General features: G+C 47.0%; 1 protein-coding gene across 1 annotated transcript in view; it reads left to right on the top strand.

The window, feature by feature from the left end:
• Positions 1-26,136, top strand: part of LOC138453429 (excitatory amino acid transporter 2-like) — a 724,030-nt gene that overhangs the window by 402,092 nt on the left and 295,802 nt on the right. The window contains exons 3-4 of the mRNA XM_069606271.1: positions 4,475-4,627; positions 5,892-6,142. Coding sequence (XP_069462372.1) covers positions 4,475-4,627; positions 5,892-6,142 — 404 coding nt within the window. The remainder of the gene's footprint in view (positions 1-4,474; positions 4,628-5,891; positions 6,143-26,136) is intronic.

Here is a 26,136-nt window from a genome sequence, read left to right as displayed (position 1 = left end):
CATAGCAAGAGTTCAAAATTACAATTTGCATCTGTCATATTATAGTTCAGTAAATTGTACATGGCAAGAGTTCAAAATTACAATTTGCAAACTGTCATATTATAGTTCAGTAAATTGTGCAGTGTGATCCAATTAACATATTTGGTAGGCGACATGGTCAAAAACAGTTCCAGTGCGTTAAGATCGTAAGTGATCATGTAGTTTATATGCATACGGAGGACAGCAGGTATCAAATGGCATAAATAGGCATCATCATGGCATAATTATAGGCAGGTTAGTACGGGCTAGGACAGATGAAGCAGCCACACTCGTATGGGCGTCGAGAGCAGTTGGACTGGTAGGTTATCAGTCGGGATCAAGTAGTGGGCAAGCTGGCAATGGCTGAAGCAGATGGCAGGTACTAACAGTAGAGGTCAATAGGCTTCCACTACTTGTCTACGCCCCAATGTATATAGCACTAAACAGACAGTAGTTATTTCATTAAAAAATAAGTTATTCCTGGGTCTAGGTCCCTATAGATAACTCACTGGCCCTGTGTTCAGATATCTCATGTCCCCGATTGTGTGGCACACCCATTCCTAGAATAGCGATGCTGTGCCGCCTACAAAGGGGTATAGAGATAGTAGCCCTCAGCTCTTTCACTACTTTCCTAAAACAGACTAATTAGGTGCACATTTCTTGGTGGTCGGTTCTCTTCTTTATTTCTACCGCCCCCAGTCTATGTGTCTTATAATAAAAAAATAAACAGTTAAGGTCATGCTGGCCGAATACAGCCTAAAAATGATTGTGCAATCTATCAGTAAGTGTCCTGTTACTGTTGGATAAGGTTGGATAAGGTTAAAATGATGTATGATTACTCGAGCCCTATCTTCAAATGTATGTAGGATCTTGGAGTTGGGGTCATCAGCCTATCAACTCTTAGGTTTGTCAACCGGTTTCAGCGGAGTAGATAACTCGCCGCCTTCTTCTGCAGTGGCACTATGATTTCTTCACAGGTATCCACGTTGTGGATGGTCGGAGAGTTTTCTCGGGGTTTCCCACGGGCAGTACAGATTGTGTCCCGGTCCCTGTTATTTCACTGGATTTTCACTAATGTTGATGATGGCTTGGTAGGTTTCACTTGTGTGCTTCGTTACTTCCTGCTCAATTAGCCTGTAGGATTTATGTCCCCTCCTCTCTGGCTGTCTGGGTTCTGAGTACTGGCATCTTAATTACGTCAGGTCCTCTTCGTGCTTCAGTGTGGGAGGGAGCTTAATTTAGCAGAGTTATTCTCCCGCAATAGCAAAACGAACCGTACGCCATCAGTCCGCGGTGAAGCAGATGGCAGTAGGGATCAGGTGGGATATCAGAGCACAATTGGTATGGCAGACTGTCTCATATGGAGGTAACAGAAGTCTGATTCTGCCTAATGTTTGTATAATTAGCTCTGAATGTATTGCATTCCCTGGAATGGTTCTTGGCAGACTTCAGATCATTGTTGCAGCCTGTCTGTACCATTGCAGAAGGGCACTAGCCATTTGCAAACCTGTCCTGTTCCTGCACGGGAAATCAATAACATCAGGCATCTTTCTTCCTCCTTCTGCTCCCTCAGTGAGGTAAAGCTTGATTCCTAAGGAACCCTTGTTTGAGCAGACCTTAGCCACCCTAGGGATACTCAAAATAGACAACAAAAAGTAATACATGAGCTTTAAAATGATTGTAACTACTGGCAGTGCTCTGGGCAGCTTTCCTTTAATTGATTAATAGTTGATTTTCCCGCCTTGTCACCACTCTGAAATCTTTATCCAGCTTAAGAGTTTTATTAAGCTTGCAGTAAATATTTCCCTTTTTTTCTTCATAAATGAGCAAATTGATGAACAGCTAACATCTTCCACTTCCTCTGGCAGATTTCTTACCTTCGGTCCGTTTTGCATTCATTTTGTAACCAATGTCACATGAAGCTATTTTATAAAAAGCATATTTTAGTTATTCTCTTTCATCGTTTAGACCCTTCAAAGCCTTATCACCATTATTCACTTGACATTCAATGTGAGATAATCTGACATCCCTTCTGTCCAAGGTAAGGTTTACATGATTTGGCTCAGTCTTGAGGGGGAACTAAGAAATTACTGGCAGCCATTTTGGTTAGGATTTTCGTTTGAATATGAAGCAGTTCTGAGGTGTCTTGCTTACCTAGAGTTGAGCACTCCTGTTTGTCAGGCCTCCTTGATGTCAAGGGATTAGGAGACCTGTTTTCAAGCTTCTCCTGGATGCTAGTCTTGTCAGTTCTGAAGCGGTACTGGGAGTCAAAATGCAATGTTTTTTCCTATGGCGGAAGCATCTTGGCCCTAGGGAGAGGCACCCAGCGTCTTTGCTGCTCTCCTCACTGAAGCCAAGTTTTAGATCCCGTTTCTGAAATTTGTAAGCTGAACCAAAGTACGCTCTATCTAGTGTCATTACTTTGACATAGTTGATCCAGAGTGAGGGGGGGGTGGTTTAGCAGCCATGGAGTAGGCTGTGTTTCCTGAGAGTTCCCGTACATCCTATATTGATCCTGATTCACGCGACATGTAAAGTCGAATAATAAAGAATATAAAAGGTCTGGCGGCTATCGGAATTTGGGGTGCACATGATGAAGGTCCAGATGACTAAAAAGATGCTGTGACGCAGAAGTTGCGAGGAGGTGAATGATGGCCTGGTCCCGAGAAGGCAGATGCAAAATGGTGGACGCCCGAAGACAAAGGGAGATGCTGTAACAAGAAGCTGAACAGGGACGGTGGGGTGCCCGAAGATAATAGGAAAATCAGCTGTGTCACCGCAATGTATATTTTGGAGCGGCGGAAAGGACCAACTTCAATGGACCTTCGTGTTACAAGCTTATAGAGAAACATGGTGGCAAGACTCTACACTCTCAGGTGGACACATTATTGCAGGACGCGACCCGGGAATCAGAAGGAAAACGTTATTGAGCGCTTGAGGACAAGATGCCAGGCGGCCTTGACACGGGACCTGACCCAGCACGAACACGGGTAATGGAGGCGTGTGAGACCCCTACTACTACCAACTGATGAGGAGGTGCTGAGGGACGCTGGCTAGCTCAGGGACAGGGACGCACCGCGATGGGTCCCTGTTCGAGGAGGATCTACGGAGCATTTGTGTGAAGGGGTAACCTTTGGGTCAGAAAGGGACCTAACGGCCCCAGAACTTTGGGTGCATGTGTGATGGGGAGCAGCAGGATGGAGTACTAGAGAAAAGAGACAAGCTGGCTGTGCCCGTCGGGACACAAAAAGAACAAGGGACGGCAGGAACCACAGGCGCGACAGGTCCAGTGCACAACTGAAGAACAGGACGCCCCGGCAAGCAATACACATGCTGGCAAGGGACAGCAACTGGAGCCGCTCTGCTGAGTCATAGGCAGGGACGGAGAGACCGCCGTTCGTAAGCCCCACAAATCAGATACTGAAGCCGTGTGTTACGGGGCCCATCAACGCATTGCTGCAGAATACACTCACAATCGGCTGGGAGGAAGAGAATGCTGATAACGGAGGACACGCAGCAAAGGAGGTCTCAAAGCACACGGTAAGGAGTGGAGGGTGGAGGGGCCTCAGATTGGCACTAGACTTATAGAACTTTCTCCAAAGGACTGGTGCACCTCCTCAGGCAGTGAACAAACAACATATGGTGCCTAGGCCTGAAGACACCCTGGGAGGCGCAGAGCCGCAACCCAGGGTGAGGTAGCGTCTCATAGACGATAACGGATGCAGCAGTAGAACCACTAGACTCTGTGGTGCGGGCACCCCAGACCAGCGGACAACGGGAGGAATGGCGTTCAAAAGTGGCAAAGCTAAAGGGAAACAGCCCACAATGGACATCTTCGCCAAAACATCACAATCCCCGAACATGTCCGCACAGGCAAAGGATGACACACAAGGGGCAGCAGCCTCGCCACAAAATGACCACCTGATCCTGAACGCCATAACGGAACTAAAAACCTCATGGGGGATTAAGATTGATTAAGCTATAGGGGAATTGAAGACGGCGCTGGAACTCAAAATCGATGAGGTAGGTGTGGACGTCAACCTCCTACGACAGGATGTGAGAGCACTGGCTGAAATAACGAGTGGCTTGGAAAGCGCAGTAAAAACTAACACAGATAGTTGATCCAGAGTGAAATCTCTGGAGGTTTTTCTGGGCAACCAGACTATACTTCGGTGTGTAGCAGTCCAAACATTATATAACTATCAACAATTGCTTCTCCTCTAATGACATTTCTATCACAGTGATTTCCATATAGTAGATATCTGAATTATTATGGTTTAAGAATCGCTCCTTCGCATCTGTAGATTCAAATTCACATCTTTGTAATAAGAAATTTTGTTCTGTTTTCTTGTCTGTTGTTGTTAGCTTGGCTGAATGAGTAAATTAAGAAATTACATTTAATTTTCTAGGAGTTTATGAATGCAATGAAATGTAATTGTCTCCCATTTCCTTTCAGGGGTGATTCTTGGCTCTGTGTTTGGAACCCTGCTGCGTCTTCTGCCGCCACTGGATAGCAATATCGTGCTCCTGATATCCTTCCCGGGTGACATCCTCATGCGCATGCTAAAAATGCTCATCCTGCCGCTGGTCATATCCAGTCTGATCTCAGGTGAGAAAATCCAAGCTTGGCCCAGGTACTATTAGAGGAGGGTATGTGGATAGGGGGCGGGGATGGGAGCATGCGTCATTATGTATTCTTTGAAGTGAGGATTTCAACGAAATTGCTAGAACCTCATTCACTCACATCTTCTTTGAGAAATAGACATTGTGGCCAGATAGTCATATACTGGCACAACTCAAACAAGTACAGAGGATGTGTTTTTTTTTTACTTGCGCCACTTTAAGAAATACACAGGTCCCCTTGGTCACAAAGGTAAACTATGTATTTTGGTGGGTGGGAGGGTGCAGGAGCACAAAAGATGCACAGGCCACCGCCCTTGACTAAATTAGTGTATGAGAGGCTCCCTGCACCAATGTGAGTTTTGGAACCACGTTTCAAAGTGACTGTCCTTGAAGAGACTGTCTTTGTGAAATGTAAACAAAAACATTAAAGCATTTCTATCCCTGTTTGGAGGATAGCAATGCAAGTGTGATAGCCGTGTTTCATTCCACTGCTGCCACACTTAAAACAATGCACGATAGGGTCAGAAAGAACGCTGTCGTGCACTGCGCATCACACAGGCCTGTTCCCGTTTGTGACGTCAGAATGCAGGTTTGTAATGCGCAGAAATGCCTCCTTATTTTTGCAGATCCACAAAGGGGTTGCAAAAGGGGATCTGAAAGAGCGCATTCAGGGGGCATCACATGAGCCAAAACATGTTCGAGCATCCGACCCTGCTTCAAATGGGAAGCCGAGCAACAGGGTCTGGGAATTAAAGGGTATTTGATGTGATGCTGGGAATACTATGGGAGAGTGCTAACAGTGGGAGACTGCAGAGCAGACAGCCTCGAGGGAGAGGGGATGAAGAGCAAGGCTTGAAATAAGATGGTGCAGGATTAGTGGGAAATAGTGGGAGCCCATTGGTGGCTATGGACCAATCTGCACCTTACAAAAAAGCTGTTCAAGCAAACGTGGCGTCTGCATCATCTTGTATACACACGAGAACACATGTCAGGTGTTTGATCATTAGAATGTCTGTTTATATGCTGTCATAGTTTGCCATGTGTAGACACACTAAACTAATATCAATTATGACATGCTCTATTTACTTTGGTGGACTGAGAAATTAGGAAAAAGGTAAGATATTTTTCTTTGTAAATATGAATGCCTCCTTTTTGTTGTATTCCAAGGTGGTTGCTGAACCTCAGCAGTGATTGTGTAGAGCTTTCACAATCCAGATAAACGCCATGTGTTGTATGGCTTTTCTCCATAGGCTTAGCTGGACTTGATGCCAAATCCAGCGGGCGGATGGGTACTCGTGCCATGGTCTACTACATGTCAACCACAATCCTGGCAGCTGTCCTTGGAGTGATCCTGGTGTTGTCCATTCATCCCGGGAACCCTAAGCTGAAGAAGCAAGTCAGCATCTCCACCAAGAACGAGGAAGTGTCCAGTCTGGACGCCTTCCTGGACCTCATTCGGAACCTCTTCCCAGAAAACCTGGTCCAGGCCTGTTTTCAGCAGGTATGCTCCCCTCACGCCACGGTCTGCTGGACGGTGCATGTTCCCATGTGCATCACTCATTCAACTTTTGCCACTCCATCATCTGAGATATTGTTAATAGAATTACTCTTTCCTTTAACTTTCAATTGATTCAAGTTCTTTCTTCAGAACCTGGATGCCCCTCACCTCTTCAATCATTTTGTTCCAAAGGTGCCCCCTTTTTATGTCAACTGCACACCGTTTCCCTCTGTTTCTGATCATGTTTCTCTTCTTTTTTCTTCTCAGGTCCAGGTCTTCAATGTGCTCTTCCCTCTAATTCTCTTTTCATGCCAGCTTCTTCTTTCCCCGTCTCCTTCACCCATCTTCATCCTCTCCTTTCATGAATATTGGCATTTACCCTCTTTTTATGCTATTTCCACCATTTCCACTTCTCGCCTCCTCTTGTACATGTTTCCATACTTCAACAGTGAATATAATTCAACCCATGATTGCACAGAATTCTCTTACTTAACTTAACCTCATGGCGCATTTCACACAATTTTCACAATGTTGACTGATTTGTATATATGATTTTCAGCGTTGTCACGCCTGTATGCAAAATTTGCACCTATGGTTGTCCGGAATTTGCTTATTTAACCCAACGTCATGGCGCATTTCACACAATGTTGATTGATTTTTATATCTGACTTTAGGCGTTGCCATGTTTGCATGCACACATGTACCTATGAACGATCATAGCCCAGTCAATCTCAACAGTCATCCCTATTGGTAACGCCAACTACCTAGTTAAATAGGTTAAACAGCTAACCACATCTTGCACCTCTACGAGTCAGGGCCGCATCACCAAAAACATGGGCCACTTATCAGTGCCTTCATACCTCCAGTCACTGACTAGCTAGTAATATCCCTTAACCTTGGGCAAGTCCCCCCATGAACGGGAAATAGACAGCCATATGCCTAAGGTCCACATTCCACACACCCTCAACACTCTTAAGGTAACCTTAACCATGTCAATTCAATTACCACAAACACAAACCATACAACTGACTAGCTTCTTGCCTACACTACAACCTAGTATACCTACAGCCCATATAAAAAAGGGACCATACCTGACGCTAACTGTCCACTCACTCCTATCCAATGGATCCTGCAATATGCCAGTCGGCTTACTCGTAAACAGCCATGTCCAGTGAATATTAGAAACATTAGACTAGGATCTCATTTGATGAAATCGAAGTCTCTTCGCACAAAAACGTCTAGTATCAAGAATTGTGTAGTATCTAGTATCAAGAATTGGCTTATAATAGCTAACACAGACTACCATAACTCCGACAAACCTTGTAGTATCAATATGCAAAACAACAGTGTTAAAGATGCTCCCCCTAACTCAATAGACCTTGGTAGACCCACAACCACAGGGGATAGTTCATTATCTAACCCACCCCTGGTATCCAACACACCTAATCTGGACACCTCTATAATTAAGGGTGGTCTCATTAATGCCAGATCGCTCCTAGCACATGCGCTAGACATTGCTGACCGTATCCTTATGAACAACTTGGACTTTCTAGCAGTCACTGAAACTTGGCTCCATGCTGCTGCAGGCCCACCAGCCCTTTCGCTGGCTATTCCTAAAAACTATACTATCCTCAGAATGGACGGAGAAACGGCAAGGGGGGGGGAGTAGCCTTCATTGCCAAAAATCGGCTTGGCCTGAGAGAATTCCCAAGTCAAGTATTCACCTCAGGGGAACTCCTCTCTATCAAACTACCTCTCACCGCATCCCGTACCTTAACTATCCACCTTATCTACAGACCTCCAGGCCTTATATTATCCTTCGAGTAGGCTATCATCCAACTCCTCACCTGGAGTACTAAACCAGGTTTCCAAATTATGATGTTGGGAGACTTAAACTTAGGCTTCAATCATGTGAAGGATGACAACACCTTAGCCTGAGCCAACACTATCTCCAAACTCAACTTCTTGCATCGTATTACTAACCCTACGCATAGTAGTGGTAGAACATTGGACTGGCTAGGAAACATAAACTGTGAGACAAAGATTCTCTCTAATACAACCTGTGCCTGGTCAGACCATCACATTATTTCTTTCACTATTCAGGATAACTCACTCCTTGACACATGTGCCACCCAAGCTCCTCCAGTAGCCACTAGAAATAAACGTAACATTGCAGTTGAGAGACTACTGCCTCTACTGTACCTGATTACCAATCATTCTAGCCATGTTAACATGGACCCATCCTCCATGATTGAGCTCTATAATCGTACACTATTACAAGCTGTTGAGAAAGTGGCCCTCTACGTTTGCGTAAAGCTAAACGGTTTTCACATTTAAACACATGGTACACCACTAACCTTAAAACACTGTGCAGTTCTAAAAGAGCAGCTGAAGTGTACTGGGGAAAAAAAACAACAATAGCGAGCAAAGAACGATCGCCTCGAACAAATATAAAACTGCCATCATCCAGACCAAAAGTGCTACTTACAATGAAAGAATTATGAACGCTAACTCTGGTACCAAGGAATTGTTTGCCATCCTTCACGAACTAGAATCGCTGGTGCCACCACAAGAATCCTGCATCAAAGATGCAACCTGGTGCACTAATATACCAACATCTCTGTTAGACAAAATTGCACTTCTACAAACAAAAATTAAAAGAAAAAAAACTCAGTTTTCCACCTGACACACAATTCCATAAGCCATTAGATGTCCCCCAGAAATAGATAACCCCATTTGAGTTCACCTCTGACTCAGTAACTGAAGTAAAAAAAAAAATAATAATCTCTAGTCTCCAGGTGACATCTGCCAGCTACAGTTATCAAGGAAGTGGTGGAAGAGCTTGCTCACTTCATCACTTCCCTAATAAACATATCCTTCAAAACAAGTACTGTCCCCACAAACCTCGAAGACACTTGGGTCCTTCCTTTACTAAAAAAAACAACACTGGACCCTAACATCCCTACAAATGATCAGCCTATAACTACTGCACCTTTCTTACTAAGACTTTTGGACAGTGCGGCCTACCTGCAAATACAAAACTACTTAGAAGACAAAAATCAGCGGCAGTGCGGCCAAAATGCAAATTACTGGCATATGTGGTGGGGGTGCCCCAGAGTGAAAGTATTCTGGAACAAAGTGCTTGGTTGGATTAAGGCAATAGAAGCGATCAATTGTGAGCAAACGCCCCTTCTAGTATTGTCTGGGTTGGAGAGAGATGAAGAGGTATACGTGAGGGTAACAGGTCTGGTTGTTACCTTGCTACTGGCTGCTAGAGCATGTATAGTTATAAAATGGAAAGCTGTTGAGACCCCGAGTAAGAAGGAGTGGGTGAATGTGACTACTAGTATTTGCGTGATGGAAAGGATCACTGCAGGTCTACACGAAAGATCCGCACAATACGAGACATTATGGAAAGACTTCACTGACAAGTATGTTCCCAACCCCTAAGCTACAAAAAGTTCAGAACTCAACAGCGACGCATTGAAACATGGGTGAAGGTTGAGGTACGAACATCATGTACCAGGACCCCAAGCATAACTCTCAAAGGCGGGAGAGGTCTCTTGGAAACAGTGTTGAGCTCCCCTTGTCCGCTGCATAACAATCTAAGGTATAGATGCAAATTTGAACAAATGAATGATTCCGAGGATAAAGACTCTTAGAGGAACCCGGTTGAGCACACACTGTATTAGGGGGGTTGGGTTGAGGGAGAGGGAGGCATTAATATTTCGTGAACGCTCTACGAAACGGAAGAGGGAAGACGTGTTGAATGTTACTTCGTTCTGTGACAGTATCCCGTCTGATTCTACCAATATGTTGTATTTACATGTTATGTCAAAACTTAATAAACTTAAATAAAAATAAAAAAAGAAGACAAAAATCTCCTGGGCCTACGACAATCTGGCTTTAGATCATGCCATGGCACTGAGTCAGCTCTTCTAGACTGAAAAATCCAAATGGATGAACTAAAAGACAGAGGGAACCTGGCTCTCCTCCTCTTACTGGACTTATCAGCGTCCTTTGACTTGGTCGACCATAAAGTCCTTTGCAAACATTTGACATCAGCTGGTTAATTCTCTACTAAAGCCTCTCTATGGATACAGTCTATCTTATCTAACAGAACAATGAGGGTATTCATCCCTACTGCATCTGCTGAGCCTGCCATAGTGTATTGTGGAGTACCTCAGGGATCCTGCATTTCCCCAACACTATACAACATTTTTACCAAGCCTCTGTTTGACCATTTGGACAATTTGGGTGTCACCTAGTCTAGCTATGCAGATGACACCCAAATCCTCATTCCCATCACTGGCTCCTATGACACAGACTATAAACTACTTAATGCAACCTACCAAACTATTCAGGCTTTTATGGCGATTCATGGCCTATGTCTCAATGATGACAAAACGGAGCTACTCCTTATCGGTTTACAGAACAGACTTAACAAACTAAACATCCAATTTAAATCCTTTACCATTGACAACATCCCTATTAACATTGCTAAAGATGTCAAAATGTTAGGTATCTACCTTGATTCAGCCCTCACACTTACAAGGCAAGTAAATGCTAATGCCTCTGCGGCAGCCAATACATCAAAACTTATCAATTCTTCTAGGCCCTTCCTTTAATAAGAAAGCTGCATAACTTCGGCCATAGCCCTCATATTGTCTAGACTGGACTATTGCAACGCCCTGTACGTTGGCACTAACAGCCGTAATCTAGAAAAACTCCAGGTTTTACAAAATAATGCCTTGAGAGTAGCTCTCAATACCCGAGAGCCAATCACATAACAGCTGCAAGACGCAACACCCATTGGCTCTCGGTGCAAGATAGGATCACCTTCAAAACATCATGACTTACTCATAAGTGCCTCCTTTCGAATTCAGCCCCAAAACACCTAACTAAAAATGTTCTAAAAACCAAACCAACAAACCTACCCGGTCCACACAAGCCCACATCCTAACCATACCACAATTTAAACTACGAAAAGGGGAGGTAAAAACGTCCCAGTATAAGATTCGTAACTCTGGAGCTCTATGCCCTTCACCTTAAGAGAGGAACCTTCCTATTGGACTTTGAGAAAAAAAGTTGAAAACTTGGCTTTTTGCTTAGGTGTAGTAATACACTCTGCTGCTATTGCCTATGGTTGTAATTGCACTGTCATGGAATTTCCGTTGTACTATGTTATGTTATGTTATATGAATTTATAGAGCGCAACATATGCCCGAAGGCATCTTGGCGCTAATGTATCCTTACTGTACTGCCAATGCCACTCCTATTTCTAACCAACTATAACACACAAATGTAACGCATCAATAAGACTACAGCAGGAGGGCGGGGTTTCCCCTACATAGCACCAAACCTCTGGAACAATCTCCCCCACGCTCTAAGAGCAGAAGGCTCCCTCACAGCGTTTAGGAAAAAAACTCAAAACCTCTCTCTTTAACTAAATTTCCTCTACCTACAGCCAAACAGGCACACATTGCTAAATATTGTTATTGTCTAAACCTGTATGCTTGTATGCCTCTATGCTGTAACTAAGTCGCGCTATTCCTGTAACCAGCGCTATCTCTGTAACCAGCGCCACGATGCCTCAGGGCTGATTCTGTGCGCTTAACAAATACGAATAAATAAATAAATAAATAAATAAATAAATAAATAAATAAATGCATTCTCGCTCTGTACTGAAACTGACTGTAATCCAAGAATGAACCCAGATACCTACAAGTAAGTTGTGTGCTATTATAAATTATAAATAAATAAATAAACATTTTTTTATCACAATTCCCAGCACCTTTCCATTTAAAAGGCTACCGTAAAATGCATTGCCATGCGAACAGTATTGATTTCAATAATTTGGGAACGTCAATTCTGAAAAATTCCAATGCTAGCAGAAATGACTTTACATACAGAAAGCGATGCGGTGTATGTAAAAGACAATGGCCCTCATGCATGGCGTACCTTTCCGCCAGACTACGGCCCTCATTACGACCCTGGCGGAAATCGAAAAACGATGGCGGAAATGCAATACCGCCATCGAATAACGCTCGGTGCGATTATGACCCGTCACCGTAAAGTTCGATGCCATTAGCGACACCGTAGTGAACGCCAACGCTAACTGCACCAAGTACGCGCACGCGCGCCATGCGAAACCGTAATTACCACCATGGCGCAACGGTACGCGAATTCTGACCCCAGCGGACATTTACCTAACGCCATCAAGCATGGCGGAAAGTACCATTCCGCCATGGTGAGAAGTACGGCATCGCGAACCAAACGTAAAAGGCCCTACTGAGTGCCTGTACAACACTCCCTGGCCACATTGCACAACTCCTCGTAGGTGCAATGAACTCACACAATGCAACCAGTGAAATGTACAAGTCACCCATGCATGCCAACGAACAAATGAATGTAGGGGCTCCAAGTGCCTTGTGAGTGGCCATCCTTATTTGCCATGGCACCATTGCCGTACTGATGCAGCACAGGCATGTGAAGGTTCAAGTACAGCAACATGAACTGAAATATGAGACAAACAAAAACAGGCCCCCCATCGCTTGACACCAGTGTAAGGCAACATTCAAAGCAGTATCCTGAGTGAGACTGCACCAGCCCTGTACTCCTGCCAGTAAACAAACCAACCATCAGCATAAGCATGTACCACACAAGTTGGCAGAGTGATTGAGCAGCCAGGCTCATCTCAAGAGGGGCCAATGGGAGCTGCAGGGCACAGATGGCACGAATACAGAAGCTATTCCAATGGACATGACCTCAGTCTCCCTCCAAGAAATGCACGCAAACACAGGCACCTGTGACCAGCCATATTCTGACAATCACATCATTCCACCAATCCACCTGGCTGACCGGCATCTGTTACACAAAAGCTAATCCCCCGCCCCTGAGCATGACATCATTAAAACAGTCATAATGGCAGCCCCTATCCCTGACCTCACTGGGCTTCGTAGGCAAACGCGCCCAGTACAATACCACGCAACTATACTCAGAAGCCGGAACCCAATGCAGATCTTCTCACAATACATCGCTCCACAAATAGGAATATGCTACATTACTTGCAAAGAATAACGCTACACGGTCAATATCATAATCAAAATTTAATGCACAACAAAATCACCAAGCCCATACAGCTATTAGGTCATGAACTCCAAAATATATTTCATTATTGTGGGCTGCATCCGCTATGAATGACCAGCTTCTTCTTGTGTGACGCCCTGTTCCTTCATGGTACACAGGGGCTACATTCACGTTCAAAAAGGCAACATGGAAGCGCCTAGAACCACAGGGCCGTCCCATTAGGTAGGCACTAGTCCAGCTGAAAGGTCGATATGTTGCTCCTAGCCACTAGTACTGCATAAGGGCATGTGGCCCATTGGCGATCGTCCCATAAGATCGTAATGGTGCTCCACTGATTAACACGAAGCAGCAGGTGTCGGGAGTAAAAGCCATCTGCAGGAGTGGCATACAGATGGCAGCGGCAAAAGGGGAGGAGATACCTGTCACCCAAATGAAATGAAAAAGAATAGTATGGGCATCAGAACTTCATTTGAATTACTCACTTCAATGATCACACTAAATCCACAGCCATATGCAGCTAGCCCACTCAAAAGGATTATTCCCACCCAAAAATCACTTGCGAATCATAACTATATAAATCGAGGTGAAAACACTATTACAAACGAGTGTTTGTGTGCATGCGTCTGTTAAAACAGAATCCATTAGATGGGATTAGTAACGTGCATAGACACAAGTGTTTGAAGGCGCGTCGAGACAGGGAGGGTTCAACAAGGGCAGATAGACGATGGTCCCACTATGGCAGCTCTGCATCACATAGCGCAGGGGAAGGCGATAGATTCCAAAAAGCCATGTGCATGGCAAACTCTCAATTAAATCATCTGTCCATGCATCCATACATCATTCCCTCATCCCGGTATGAAAACGCATGATTATTTACTCACATAACATTTGAAATTTCCATTGAGTCTGTGCGTAATGCAGTCTGCAAAATCCACTGTGCTCCAGGCCGGAATTCTAGTGTTGTGAAGTAACATGTATTTGGGAACGTCCTGCCTTATCGTCCACTACGCTATTGCGCATCCCATACTATTCATATCAATCATTGCATTCTCGCCATGGCCCCTGTCCCAAGGACATTAAACAATAGAACGTTATATTTTCAGTCAGACCTGTGGGCGTCTCCTCGCCGCTAGCTGAAAACCGAAAGCGCTTTCCTTCGAATTCCTCATTTGCAACATCACGTCGAAAAGGCATCTGTGACCGCTTGAAATCACAAATCCATCCATGTAGTGCGGCAGTGTGTGAAAATGGCAACTGGCTTCACTCACAAATGGGACGCCCCGCCCGTCGGTGAACCGCGGTACAGTGCTGCATGAGGGTCCACCGTTAATCGAGTACTACATTCCACTGACCCTTCACAAGTTTGTTCGCGACTGCACAGATAGTATGTGAAACAATGGGACCATAGCAGAATGAACATATGAACCAATATTTCACTGCCATCGGGATTAAATACATGATTGTAATAGCAAGATGCCATGCGTCGAATTGCAGCGTTGTGTGCGGGACGTGCTCGCCCAAAGGGGATTGCAGCTTGCACAGGTGGAATGAATCACCACAGGTGGAGGCTATACAGCCTGAAAACACATAAATTGCACACCCAACCCCCTCCCACAACCACACCCACTCCAAAATGCTACCGGCAGGACTAGCGATGTTGGCCCTGGGGGACCTGATAGCACTGCAAGTACTCCAACTTCAAGAAGAAGATGAACACCAACTACTACAACAACCAGCCGCACAGAGGAGACGCAGGAGGAGGAGGAGGGCAAGGCAGGGCCAGCAAGGCCCACCAGCACAGCCACTACCACCACGCAGGCAGCCCGCAATCCCACGCCTCCGAGCACATCCTTTCAACCTCACTGATGAGCAGATCCACACCCTCTACCGTTTGGACCGGGACACCATAACCGCCATTGTGGACATGACACACGCTGACCTTGTCAGCATGATAGATAGCCCAACCGCCATCCGACCCCTACTGAAGGTGGTGTCTGTACTCCACTTCCTGGCCACAGGCACCTACCAGCACACAGTCGGACAGTTGCATGGCATTTCACAGCCACTGTTGTCACGGACACTATTGCAAGTGCTCGATGCCCTCCTGAAGCACGCAGACGACTACATCTCTCTACCACGCTCGGAGCAGGAAATTACGAGCACAAAAGTGGGATTCCATGCACTTGCCGGCATACCGGGTTGCATTGGTGCCATCGACTGCACCCATGTGGAATTGGTTGTCCCACATGCCATGGAGGCCCAGTACCGCAACCGAAAACAATATCATTCTCTTAATGTACAAATGGTGTGTGACTCCAACAGGATCATTACACATTGTTGTGCCCGATTTCCTGGATCAACCCATGATTCTATGGTCTTGAGGAACTCTACAATACCACGCTACATGGAGCGACACGCAGGGAACAGATCCTGGCTACTCGGTGAGTCTCATTTCATGCATGATAATGTGGGGTATGTGATGCGGCAATGACCTGGCAGGAAGGGGGGGGGATGCGTACGTAGCAATGTCATTCCACAAACATCCTTTATTGTGCACATACAGGTGATGCCGGGTATCCACTGAAGAGATGGCTCCTTACACCACTCCGGAACCCACAGAACCAGCATGAGGAGGACTACAACCATGCCCACTCACGTACCCGTGTAGTCATAGAACAGGCATTCGGCCTACTGAAGGGTCGTTTCCGCTGCCTCAGCAGGTCTGGCGGGGCACTCCTGTACCGCCATGAGAAGGTTGCAAAGATGGTCATGGCATGTGTCATGCTACACAACATGTGCGTACGTAGAAATGTGCCCATGCCCCCTGACGCAGAACTGCAAGCACCTGAAGATGGTCATGATGAGGGTGGGGATGTGGCAGCACCTCAAGGAGTCCGCGAGGCACAGGAGGGCCGTGAAATTCGTCAGATTATCATAGATTCATGCTTCTAGCACTCACGCCTGGTGGCTGATACATGGACACGGGACTTGTGGCACTGTGTGTGTCTGGAACTGTCATGATCTCTGCTTCCAAAAGGTCAGGGTTTTCCCAACTCCCTTGGAAGCAGATCCATAACCCAGGTTACGAGTGCCAACCAGTCCCAATTGGGACCTTTTGGACCCAGTCCTGGCGCCAGTGGCACCAGGCTCATAAATATGCCCAGTCCCAGCGCTGGAAGCGCCGGGCTCATAATGCTTGGGTGGACTTACCTGCAGCAGACCATGCTGCTTACTTGCCTGCCAGTTGAGCCTCTGATCCTCTTCTGTTTGGAACTACTTTTCCTGTTGGGTGGGGCTGGCTGGAGCCACTCCCTAGATTCAGAACACTGGAACTCTTCTGGAAGGCAGGAACTCTTTTCTTACCAGGAACTCTTTTCTTACCTAGGCGTGGCTGTGGAAGGAGACACCTAAGCACTACAGGAGGCTATTTAAACCACACCCGGTGGATGAATCTTGCTTTGCGTTATTCTGCAACCTCTGCAGCAGGACGCTCATCGTGTCTTCTGCATCCGGTCCTGGGCCTAAGGAAAAAGGCTTACCATCCTGAATCCAGTCTTCAGCAACACCTATAAAGACAAGAAAGAACAGGTTAGCATTCCGGCATCTGAAAGGCAAAGGCTTACCATTCTGAATCCAGTCTTCAGCAACACCTATAAAGACAAGAAAGAACAGGTTAGCATTCCGGCATCTGAAAGGCAAAGGCTTACCTACGCTTCGTGCGATCCGGAGGTCTTCACAATGCATTGCGGCATCTGAAAGACAAAAGCTTACCAACTCTTCGCACGCTCCGGAGGCCTTCGGCGCTGCATCCCGCATCTGAAAGACAAAACAAGGTGCGTTTAAAGACATTGGGGAACTTTAATACTCACGTGCCATTACTCCTTTCCACATCTAATCCAGTGGGTTTCCGGCACCCTGCAGCCGCTCCGAACTCGTACCTGCAAAATAAAAAGACAGTTAGAGCGCATCGTGAAGCAGGCAACAAGCGCTTACTTACGTGCTTCCAGGCGCTTCTATTCATCACACGGGCTCCATCTTCAACTCACTTCAGCCCGCCATCGCCGGAACCCTGCAAAACAAGAGACATCATTACTAAAGACTTTAAAGACATTTGAATGACTCGAAACTTACCGTTCGTGCAGTAAACGACGGACAGCAGTCCTCTGAAGTCAAGAGGCCTGCGCTACCTATCCAGTGAAGAAACTGGTTACAGCACCCTGCCCCGAGGCAGATGGAGAGCTCGGCATTCACTTACCTAAGGTGAGAGCGTTAACCTTTGGGGGTCTACAGGAGAGGAGAAGGGGAAAGAGATAGGGACACCCCAATAACCCCAGTTCATTAACCCCATATTTTCTATCTGCAGACATCTTACTCTACACGTCAGGCATACAGTGCACAGAGGTCCAGCCCAAAGAGCCAACCGGGTGCTACACATCACCTTTGAAGATACGGTAGTCGCCCAGTCAAGACCGGCGCCTCTGCGAGAATCAGGTGAGCGTTACAGAACGCAAAGCCTACCGCAAAACTCTCGCCCAGGCGCTATGGAAACCTCGGATACTGACCCCCTAGCCCGGTTACTTGGGGAACTAAGGGCAGAAGTGCATGCAGCTCGTCAGGAAACGAATGCTCTAAGAAGGGAACTAATTATTTCCAAGGAGAGAACAGACAATCTTGCTAGACAAGTGCTACAGTCACAAGCCGGACAGACCCCGTTACCCGCATCAGGGGCAAATCTTCCTTCAACATCCTCTATGAATCCAGTGCAGATCAACCTACCTGGGAATGTACCTCTGGCTCCGCCCGAACGATTTTCTGGTGACCCAAAGAGGTTTGCAGTATTTATCAATCAGTGCCGGTTGCACTTCTTATGCCGGCCAGCAGCCTTTCCAACTGATCAAGCAAAAGTAGCTTTTGTACTTTCGTACCTTAGTGGCAATGCGGCATACTGGTCGATCCCTCTAGTTAATCAAGATGATCCGGTTCTCCATGATTTTCAAGCCTTTCAGCTTAGTATGAAAAAACTGTTCACAAGACATTCACAGGGGCAGGCCTTGGACAATGAGCTTCTTTCGTTGCGACAGGGTAATCAAGACCTTTTGGCTTATATTGCATCTTTCAATAGACTAATAGTGGAAACTCAATGGCCTGAGGACAAAAGGATTACGCTGTTTTATAGAGGTCTACGTGGAGAGCTCAAAGACGTTTTAGCCCAAGTAGTGAATCCCCCACAAGACTGTTCGGATTATATAGACTTGGTCGTTCAAATAGATCACAGGCTGCAGAACAGGAAGGCCGATCGTTCCAAGTTTGATGCTCGAGTATTTTCCAAACCGCCAACTCCTTCCAAAGGAGTAGACTCCGGGGAACCCATGCAAATAGGGGGTCTGAAAGGTCCTCTAACACAAAGGGAGCGGGAAAGGAGGAAACAGTTGCAATTATGCCTATATTGCGGAAACTCAGGGCACTTTCTTCGAGACTGTCCGGTGAAACCTGCCAAGAAGGCAGTAGGAGCTGCAGTTACCAAAGTTACAAACTCTGAGCAGGGAAACGACCTCGCCCGACAAGAATAGAGGTCCTCTTGCCGAGCGTGAAAACCAGTTCCGTGACCTCGCATTTCGTGATACCTATGGTCCTCATTAGCCCTGATAATCCGGATCGATTACATGCAATTGAAGCTTACGTCGACAGCGGTGCCATCGGCAATTATGTGGATCATGAAATGGTTTTGAGGATGAATCTAACTCTTTGTCCCAAGGCTGTAAAGGACGTCATTACTACGGTGGATGGTACGGAGATAGCCTCCGGGCCAGTAACGCATACCACTCAGGAGGTGACGCTAGTAAGTCAAGATGGACACCATGAGAAGATCGTGTTCGATGTGATCAAGGCCCCTCAGTTTCAGATTATTCTAGGAATACCTTGGTTAGAGAAACACAATCCTCTGATCGATTGGCGAGCAAGAACGGTCCAGTTTCCAGAATGTGTCTCTACTTGTCACCCTCCACCTGGTGTTGCACTGGCCGCAATTTCTTCAGAGACTCCCCAGTTACCTCCCGAATACCTAGAATACCAAGATGTTTTCCGGAAGGATCAGGCTAACTCTCTACCTCCTCATAGGTCTTATGACTGCCAGATAGACCTGATACCTGGATCTACTCCTCCTTGTAGTAGAATTTATGCCCTCACCGAGCCTGAGAACCTTCACCTTCGACAATACCTGGATCAATACCTGGCAAATGGGTTTATTCGTCCTTCCAAGTCCCCTGCTTCTTCAGCTTTGTTCTTCGTTCCAAAAAAGGAAGGAGACCTTAGAACTTGTATCGATTATCGCTCCCTGAACCAGATCACCGTTAAGAATAGATATCCGTTACCTTTGATCCCTGAACTCCTGGACCAAGTCAGAAAAGCATGCATATATACAAAGCTGGATCTTAGAGGAGCTTACCACTTGGTACGAGTAAAAGAGGGCGATGAATGGAAGACTGCCTTCCGCACCAAGTATGGGCTATTTGAATATCAGGTCATGCCCTTCGGACTTTGCAATGCCCCGGCCGCCTTTCAATATTTTATGAACGATGTCCTCAGAGAGCTCATAGATGTATGTGTTGTTGTTTACATTGACGACATCCTCGTTTATTCTTCATCGGAATCTGAACATCGGAAACACGTGAAAATGGTCCTCGAAAGATTGCGTCAACACAAACTTTTCGCTAAGTTGGAAAAATGTGTTTTCAACGTGACTGAAGTTGAATTCTTGGGATTCATATTATCACCTGGCGGAGTGCGTATGGATTCAAAGAAGGTCGATGCAGTTCTCAAATGGCCATCACCATCCTCCGTAAAAGGTGTGCAAAGCATGTTAGGCTTCGCTAACTTTTACCGCAGGTTTATCCCCGAATTCTCTCGAATAGTCCAGCCCATCACTGCCTTGTTAAAGAAAAACAAACGTTTTGAATGGTCTACCGAGGCGGAACAAGCTTTCCAGGATTTGAAGACTAAATTTATCTCTGCACCAATCTTAAAACACCCTCGCCCCGAACTCCCCTACATCGTGGAAACTGATGCTTCAAGCCTTGCCATGGGGGCAGTTCTATCACAAAAGGACCCGGTAACCAATCAGTTGCATCCCGTGGCATTTTGGTCCCGCAAATTCTCGCCTCCTGAAATCAATTACACGATTACTGACAAGGAACTTCTGGCTATCAAGTCTGCCTTTAAGGCTTGGCGGCATTATCTGCTGGGGGCCCGACACACCGTTACTGTGATTACGGATCACCGAAACCTGCAATATTTGAAAACCGCAAAAGCCCAATCCTCTAGACAACTCCGTTGGGCATTATTCTTTGCCGAGTTTGACTTCATAATTACCTATCGACCTGGTACAAAGAACGGTAAAGCTGATGCCCTTTCTCGGATGGGAGTGGAAGAACACTTGATCAACCCTAAACCTGTACCAATCATTCCCGAACAAAGAATTCTGGGTGTAATCGCCACCGAATCCATAGAGGAAGTTAAGGATAAAGCCAGGCAACTTGTAACTCCAGCAGACATACAGAATTGGCATCTGCAGGGAAAGGACTTTGCAGTAAAGGACAACTTATTGTATTTCCAAGAACGATTATACCTACCCAGCACAGATTTACAGAAAAAAGTAATCTCTTGTTATCACGACTCTTTAATGGAAGGTCATCCCGGTATGGCCAAGACCTCAGAAAAGATCAAGCGCTACTTCTGGTGGCCGTCTTGGAAGAAAGATATCAGAGACTTTATAATGTCCTGTGGAGTATGCGCCCAAAACAAGAGTCAAAAGGAAAGACCAGCAGGCCTCTTACGCCCTATTGACATCCCACCTTGCCCTTGGCATACGCTTTCTATGGACTTCATCACCGATCTACCTCCATGCTCCGGATACAATACGATTCTAGTAATCGTGGACTTATTCTCCAAGATGGCGCATTTCATTCCGCTCAAAGGCTTGCCAACAGCAGCAACTCTGGCCCGAGAATTTCTCGAAAACATCGTCCGACTGCACGGTTTTCCTTCGGTTCTAATTTCCGATCGAGGTAGTCAATTTATTTCTCATTTTTGGCGAAGTTGCTGTCGGTCGGCTCAAATTGATGTGAGACTATCGACCAGTCACCACCCTCAGACCGACGGACAAACCGAGAGGACCAATCAAACTCTGGAACAGTATTTACGCTGCATGCTGCAACAAACTGAAAAAACTTGGAAAGATATCCTTTGGATAGCCGAATATGCCTACAATAACTCTGTCCATTCGGGAACTGGGAAAACCCCGTTTTTTCTTTTGTATGGCAGTCACCCTCGAACCTCGGAGTTGGATCCCCTCCAAGATCTTAAAACACCAGCAGTAGACTACCTGCATTCTACAATCACCCAAGCCTTTAAAGAAGCTGTTTCTCACCTTCAAAGGGCTAAAGAACAATACAAGAAAGGAGCAGATCAACATCGGAAGGAAGCCCCTCACTATCAAGTAGGGGATCAAGTCTGGTTATCCACCAAATATCTATCTCTAAAAGGGCCACGCACATTCAACCCAAGATACCTTGGTCCCTATTCCATCACTACCATAGTAAACCCAGTAGCGGTCAAGTTGGACTTGCCCCCGCACATGAAGATACATCCGGTCTTCCACGTCTCTCTATTAAAACCCGTGCAACCTCAAACCCGACTAACCAAATCTCCAAAACCTATCCTAGTTGATGGAGAACTCGAGTTTGAAGTCAAAAGCATTCTGGACTCCAAGATCTCCAAATCTAAACTATTCTACCTAATTGACTGGAAAGGCTACGGCCCGCAAGAGAGATCCTGGGAACCTGCTGAATATGTCCACGCTCCTCGCCTAATCAATAGATTTCACCGAACATTTCCTGACAAGCCAAAACCCCCGGAGAAGCCCGGTTTGGGAGGGGCCTTGAGGGGGGGTACTGTCATGATCTCTGCTTCCAAAAGGTCAGGGTTTTCCCAACTCCCTTGGAAGCAGATCCATAACCCAGGTTACGAGTGCCAACCAGTCCCAATTGGGACCTTTTGGACCCAGTCCTGGCGCCAGTGGCACCAGGCTCATAAATATGCCCAGTCCCAGCGCTGGAAGCGCCGGGCTCATAATGCTTGGGTGGACTTACCTGCAGCAGACCATGCTGCTTACTTGCCTGCCAGTTGAGCCTCTGATCCTCTTCTGTTTGGAACTACTTTTCCTGTTGGGTGGGGCTGGCTGGAGCCACTCCCTAGATTCAGAACACTGGAACTCTTCTGGAAGGCAGGAACTCTTTTCTTACCAGGAACTCTTTTCTTACCTAGGCGTGGCTGTGGAAGGAGACACCTAAGCACTACAGGAGGCTATTTAAACCACACCCGGTGGATGAATCTTGCTTTGCGTTATTCTGCAACCTCTGCAGCAGGACGCTCATCGTGTCTTCTGCATCCGGTCCTGGGCCTAAGGAAAAAGGCTTACCATCCTGAATCCAGTCTTCAGCAACACCTATAAAGACAAGAAAGAACAGGTTAGCATTCCGGCATCTGAAAGGCAAAGGCTTACCATTCTGAATCCAGTCTTCAGCAACACCTATAAAGACAAGAAAGAACAGGTTAGCATTCCGGCATCTGAAAGGCAAAGGCTTACCTACGCTTCGTGCGATCCGGAGGTCTTCACAATGCATTGCGGCATCTGAAAGACAAAAGCTTACCAACTCTTCGCACGCTCCGGAGGCCTTCGGCGCTGCATCCCGCATCTGAAAGACAAAACAAGGTGCGTTTAAAGACATTGGGGAACTTTAATACTCACGTGCCATTACTCCTTTCCACATCTAATCCAGTGGGTTTCCGGCACCCTGCAGCCGCTCCGAACTCGTACCTGCAAAATAAAAAGACAGTTAGAGCGCATCGTGAAGCAGGCAACAAGCGCTTACTTACGTGCTTCCAGGCGCTTCTATTCATCACACGGGCTCCATCTTCAACTCACTTCAGCCCGCCATCGCCGGAACCCTGCAAAACAAGAGACATCATTACTAAAGACTTTAAAGACATTTGAATGACTCGAAACTTACCGTTCGTGCAGTAAACGACGGACAGCAGTCCTCTGAAGTCAAGAGGCCTGCGCTACCTATCCAGTGAAGAAACTGGTTACAGCACCCTGCCCCGAGGCAGATGGAGAGCTCGGCATTCACTTACCTAAGGTGAGAGCGTTAACCTTTGGGGGTCTACAGGAGAGGAGAAGGGGAAAGAGATAGGGACACCCCAATAACCCCAGTTCATTAACCCCATATTTTCTATCTGCAGACATCTTACTCTACACGTCAGGCATACAGTGCACAGAGGTCCAGCCCAAAGAGCCAACCGGGTGCTACACATCACCTTTGAAGATACGGTAGTCGCCCAGTCAAGACCGGCGCCTCTGCGAGAATCAGGTGAGCGTTACAGGAACATGCACAATATGGACTGAACGCCTATAAAGGCCTCGTACACAAAGATCAATGTCCACACATTTCATTGGATGATTGTGAAATGTTTATAGCATATGTGAAATTATGTTACACACACCATCGACCGGCCACCCAAGTAAGCCCAACACACCCCCTCCACCCTCCTACCTCCCCCCCGAACACCAGTGTCCAAAGATGCTCATTGTCAGTGGGCAGACGCTATTGCAAGCCCCCTCTCCGGGTATCAGGGGCACCCCTGCCTGTGGAGCGCAGGTTCCTCCCAGATCTACTTTGGGGGCTGCCCTGGACGGAACTTGCAACGGATGATGTCTCTGCCTGCTCACGTCCATGCATGTCCCTAAGGGTTTGTGAGAGCTCAGTGAGCACACGGCGCACAGCGGCAAGTTCAGCACATACGTCTTTGGACCTCGCATGCAGTTCCCCCCTCAGGCTCTCGGTGCTTCTCTCCATTTGTACTCTCAGGCTCTCGGTGCTTCTCTCCATTTGTGCCCTTAGTGTCTCTGAACTTCTCTCCATTTCTGCCCTAAGTGTCTCAGTAGATGTTTCTATGGCTGCCTTAGTGCCCCCACATTCATCAGCATGGTCCTTGAGGAGCGTGGCCAGTTGCTGCTGTTGCACGATCACCTGGTCGAGGGACTGTTGCCTCTGCTGGGCCATGGCCATTTGCGGTGGTGTCACAGAGGGGCTGATCACCTCATGATGCCTTGACACAGGGCTTGTGGGGGATGGCCAGTCGTCGTCTTGTGGGGGCCCCTGCGTGGTATCCTCATGGTGTACGGGATGAAACAAACAGGGGGATTGAGACAGGTCATGGATGGATCCTAAATCGACATCACCGTTTTCTGTGTCGGAGCATGCTGCCATTAATGCAGTGTCACCTATGGTGCTGCTGCCACCAGAAGCAGTGCCTTCTGTGGCATCCATTGGGGGGACCTGTGGTGGTGCTGTTGTGGGCATGCTGGCTGCTGGGGTGCCTGTTGGAGTCCCCTCCTGTGTGCTGCCACTTGATTTGTGCTGCTGCCGTGTCTTGATCCGTGCAGCTGAGGTGGAGGGTCTATGGCCGTTGGTCTTGGCCCTCTTTGCAGGTGTGCTGGTAGGGGTGTCCTGGAGCTCGTCGTTTGAATCGGACCCTGTGGTGGAGTAAAGGAGGGCGAGCGTTATTGATGGGTCTGTGGAAATTGGAATGGCAATGTATCACATGCATTGGGGTGGTACCTGAGGGTGATTTGGGTCAGGGCCTGTGGTTTCATTTTTGTGTGGATTGAGGATGCAGTTGTTTTGCAGCCTGCAGTTAGGGTGTGCCTGCTGCACGTGTAGAGGGTGTTTTTAGGAATTTTAATTATTTATGTATTTAATGTGACTTTTAAAGTGCGCTATCAGACCAATGTATGTGGACATTCTCCGGGACATGTGTTTCTGTTGCACTATGTGGAAACATGGTACTTCACATGATTGGACATTGTGGATTTAGCATTGTTTTATTTGGCCCACCTACCTGATTCTTCGGATGTCAGCACTCCTTTCTCCATCCCTCCGACTCCCTCTATACTCTCCATTCCAATGGTGGAGGCACAGATTTCTTTCCAGGGGGTCAACTTGATGGGTGATTCCGATCCTCCCCCGGTAGCTGTGGCAATGTTACGGTTGGCGGATAGTATGCTCCGTACGCGTATCCGCCAGTCGTCCCATCGCTTTCTGCATTGCTGTGGGTTGCGGGGTCCGGTCCCCACCGCACTTACCCGCTGTGCCACCAGGGCCCATATGGCCTTCTTGTTCGCAAGTGCCGGCCTGGTCATTTGCGTCGAGAAGACGACGGCAGCATTCTCCTGGTGGGTCTCTGTGAGCACGGTGAGATCCTCACGGGAGAAGTGGACCTGCCGCTTGCGGTCGCACGCTTTTTTCGCTACTTTTCCCATTTTTATTGTTTTCACTAGGGTGGATGACGGGTTGGGATGTGTCTCAGGGTAGTGTTTTTAATGGTTGTGTGGGAATTCTGATTTTATAGGTGTACGGCGTGCTGTTTCCCGTTCCGGGGCCATGTTTTTAGTTCCGTTTCCATATATTTACGGTCACCGTATTTTCCGATTGCCGCTCATTACGGTGACCGCTATGATGGGTGGCGGAATTGCACCTAGGGCGCCGTACGACCGCGGTGAGGGGCGTTTTGGGGACATTTCCGCCATCGCGGACTTTGCACTTCCGCCATGGCGTAGTGCTCGTGCCCGATGGGTCAGAATTAGCCGCACTTTACTCCGTCGTGCTATGGCGGAAACGCTATTTACGCTATGGCGGTCAGGTCAGTTACTTTCCGCCAGGGTCGTAATGAGGGCCTACGAGTTCCCGTAGCGCCATGGCGATTTATACGCCTGGTTTTTCCGGGCGGAAAAATCCATGGCGCTATGGGACCTGTTGTTAATTACGCCACCGTAATTTACGGTGGCGTAA

This window comes from Ambystoma mexicanum, chromosome 1p (assembly GCF_040938575.1).
Source record: "Ambystoma mexicanum isolate Mex_15411 chromosome 1p, UKY_AmexF1_1, whole genome shotgun sequence".
Taxonomy (NCBI): Eukaryota; Metazoa; Chordata; class Amphibia; order Caudata; family Ambystomatidae; genus Ambystoma; species Ambystoma mexicanum.
Note: the sequence above shows the minus strand (reverse complement) of the source record. Positions and strands in the feature narration are given on the sequence as shown.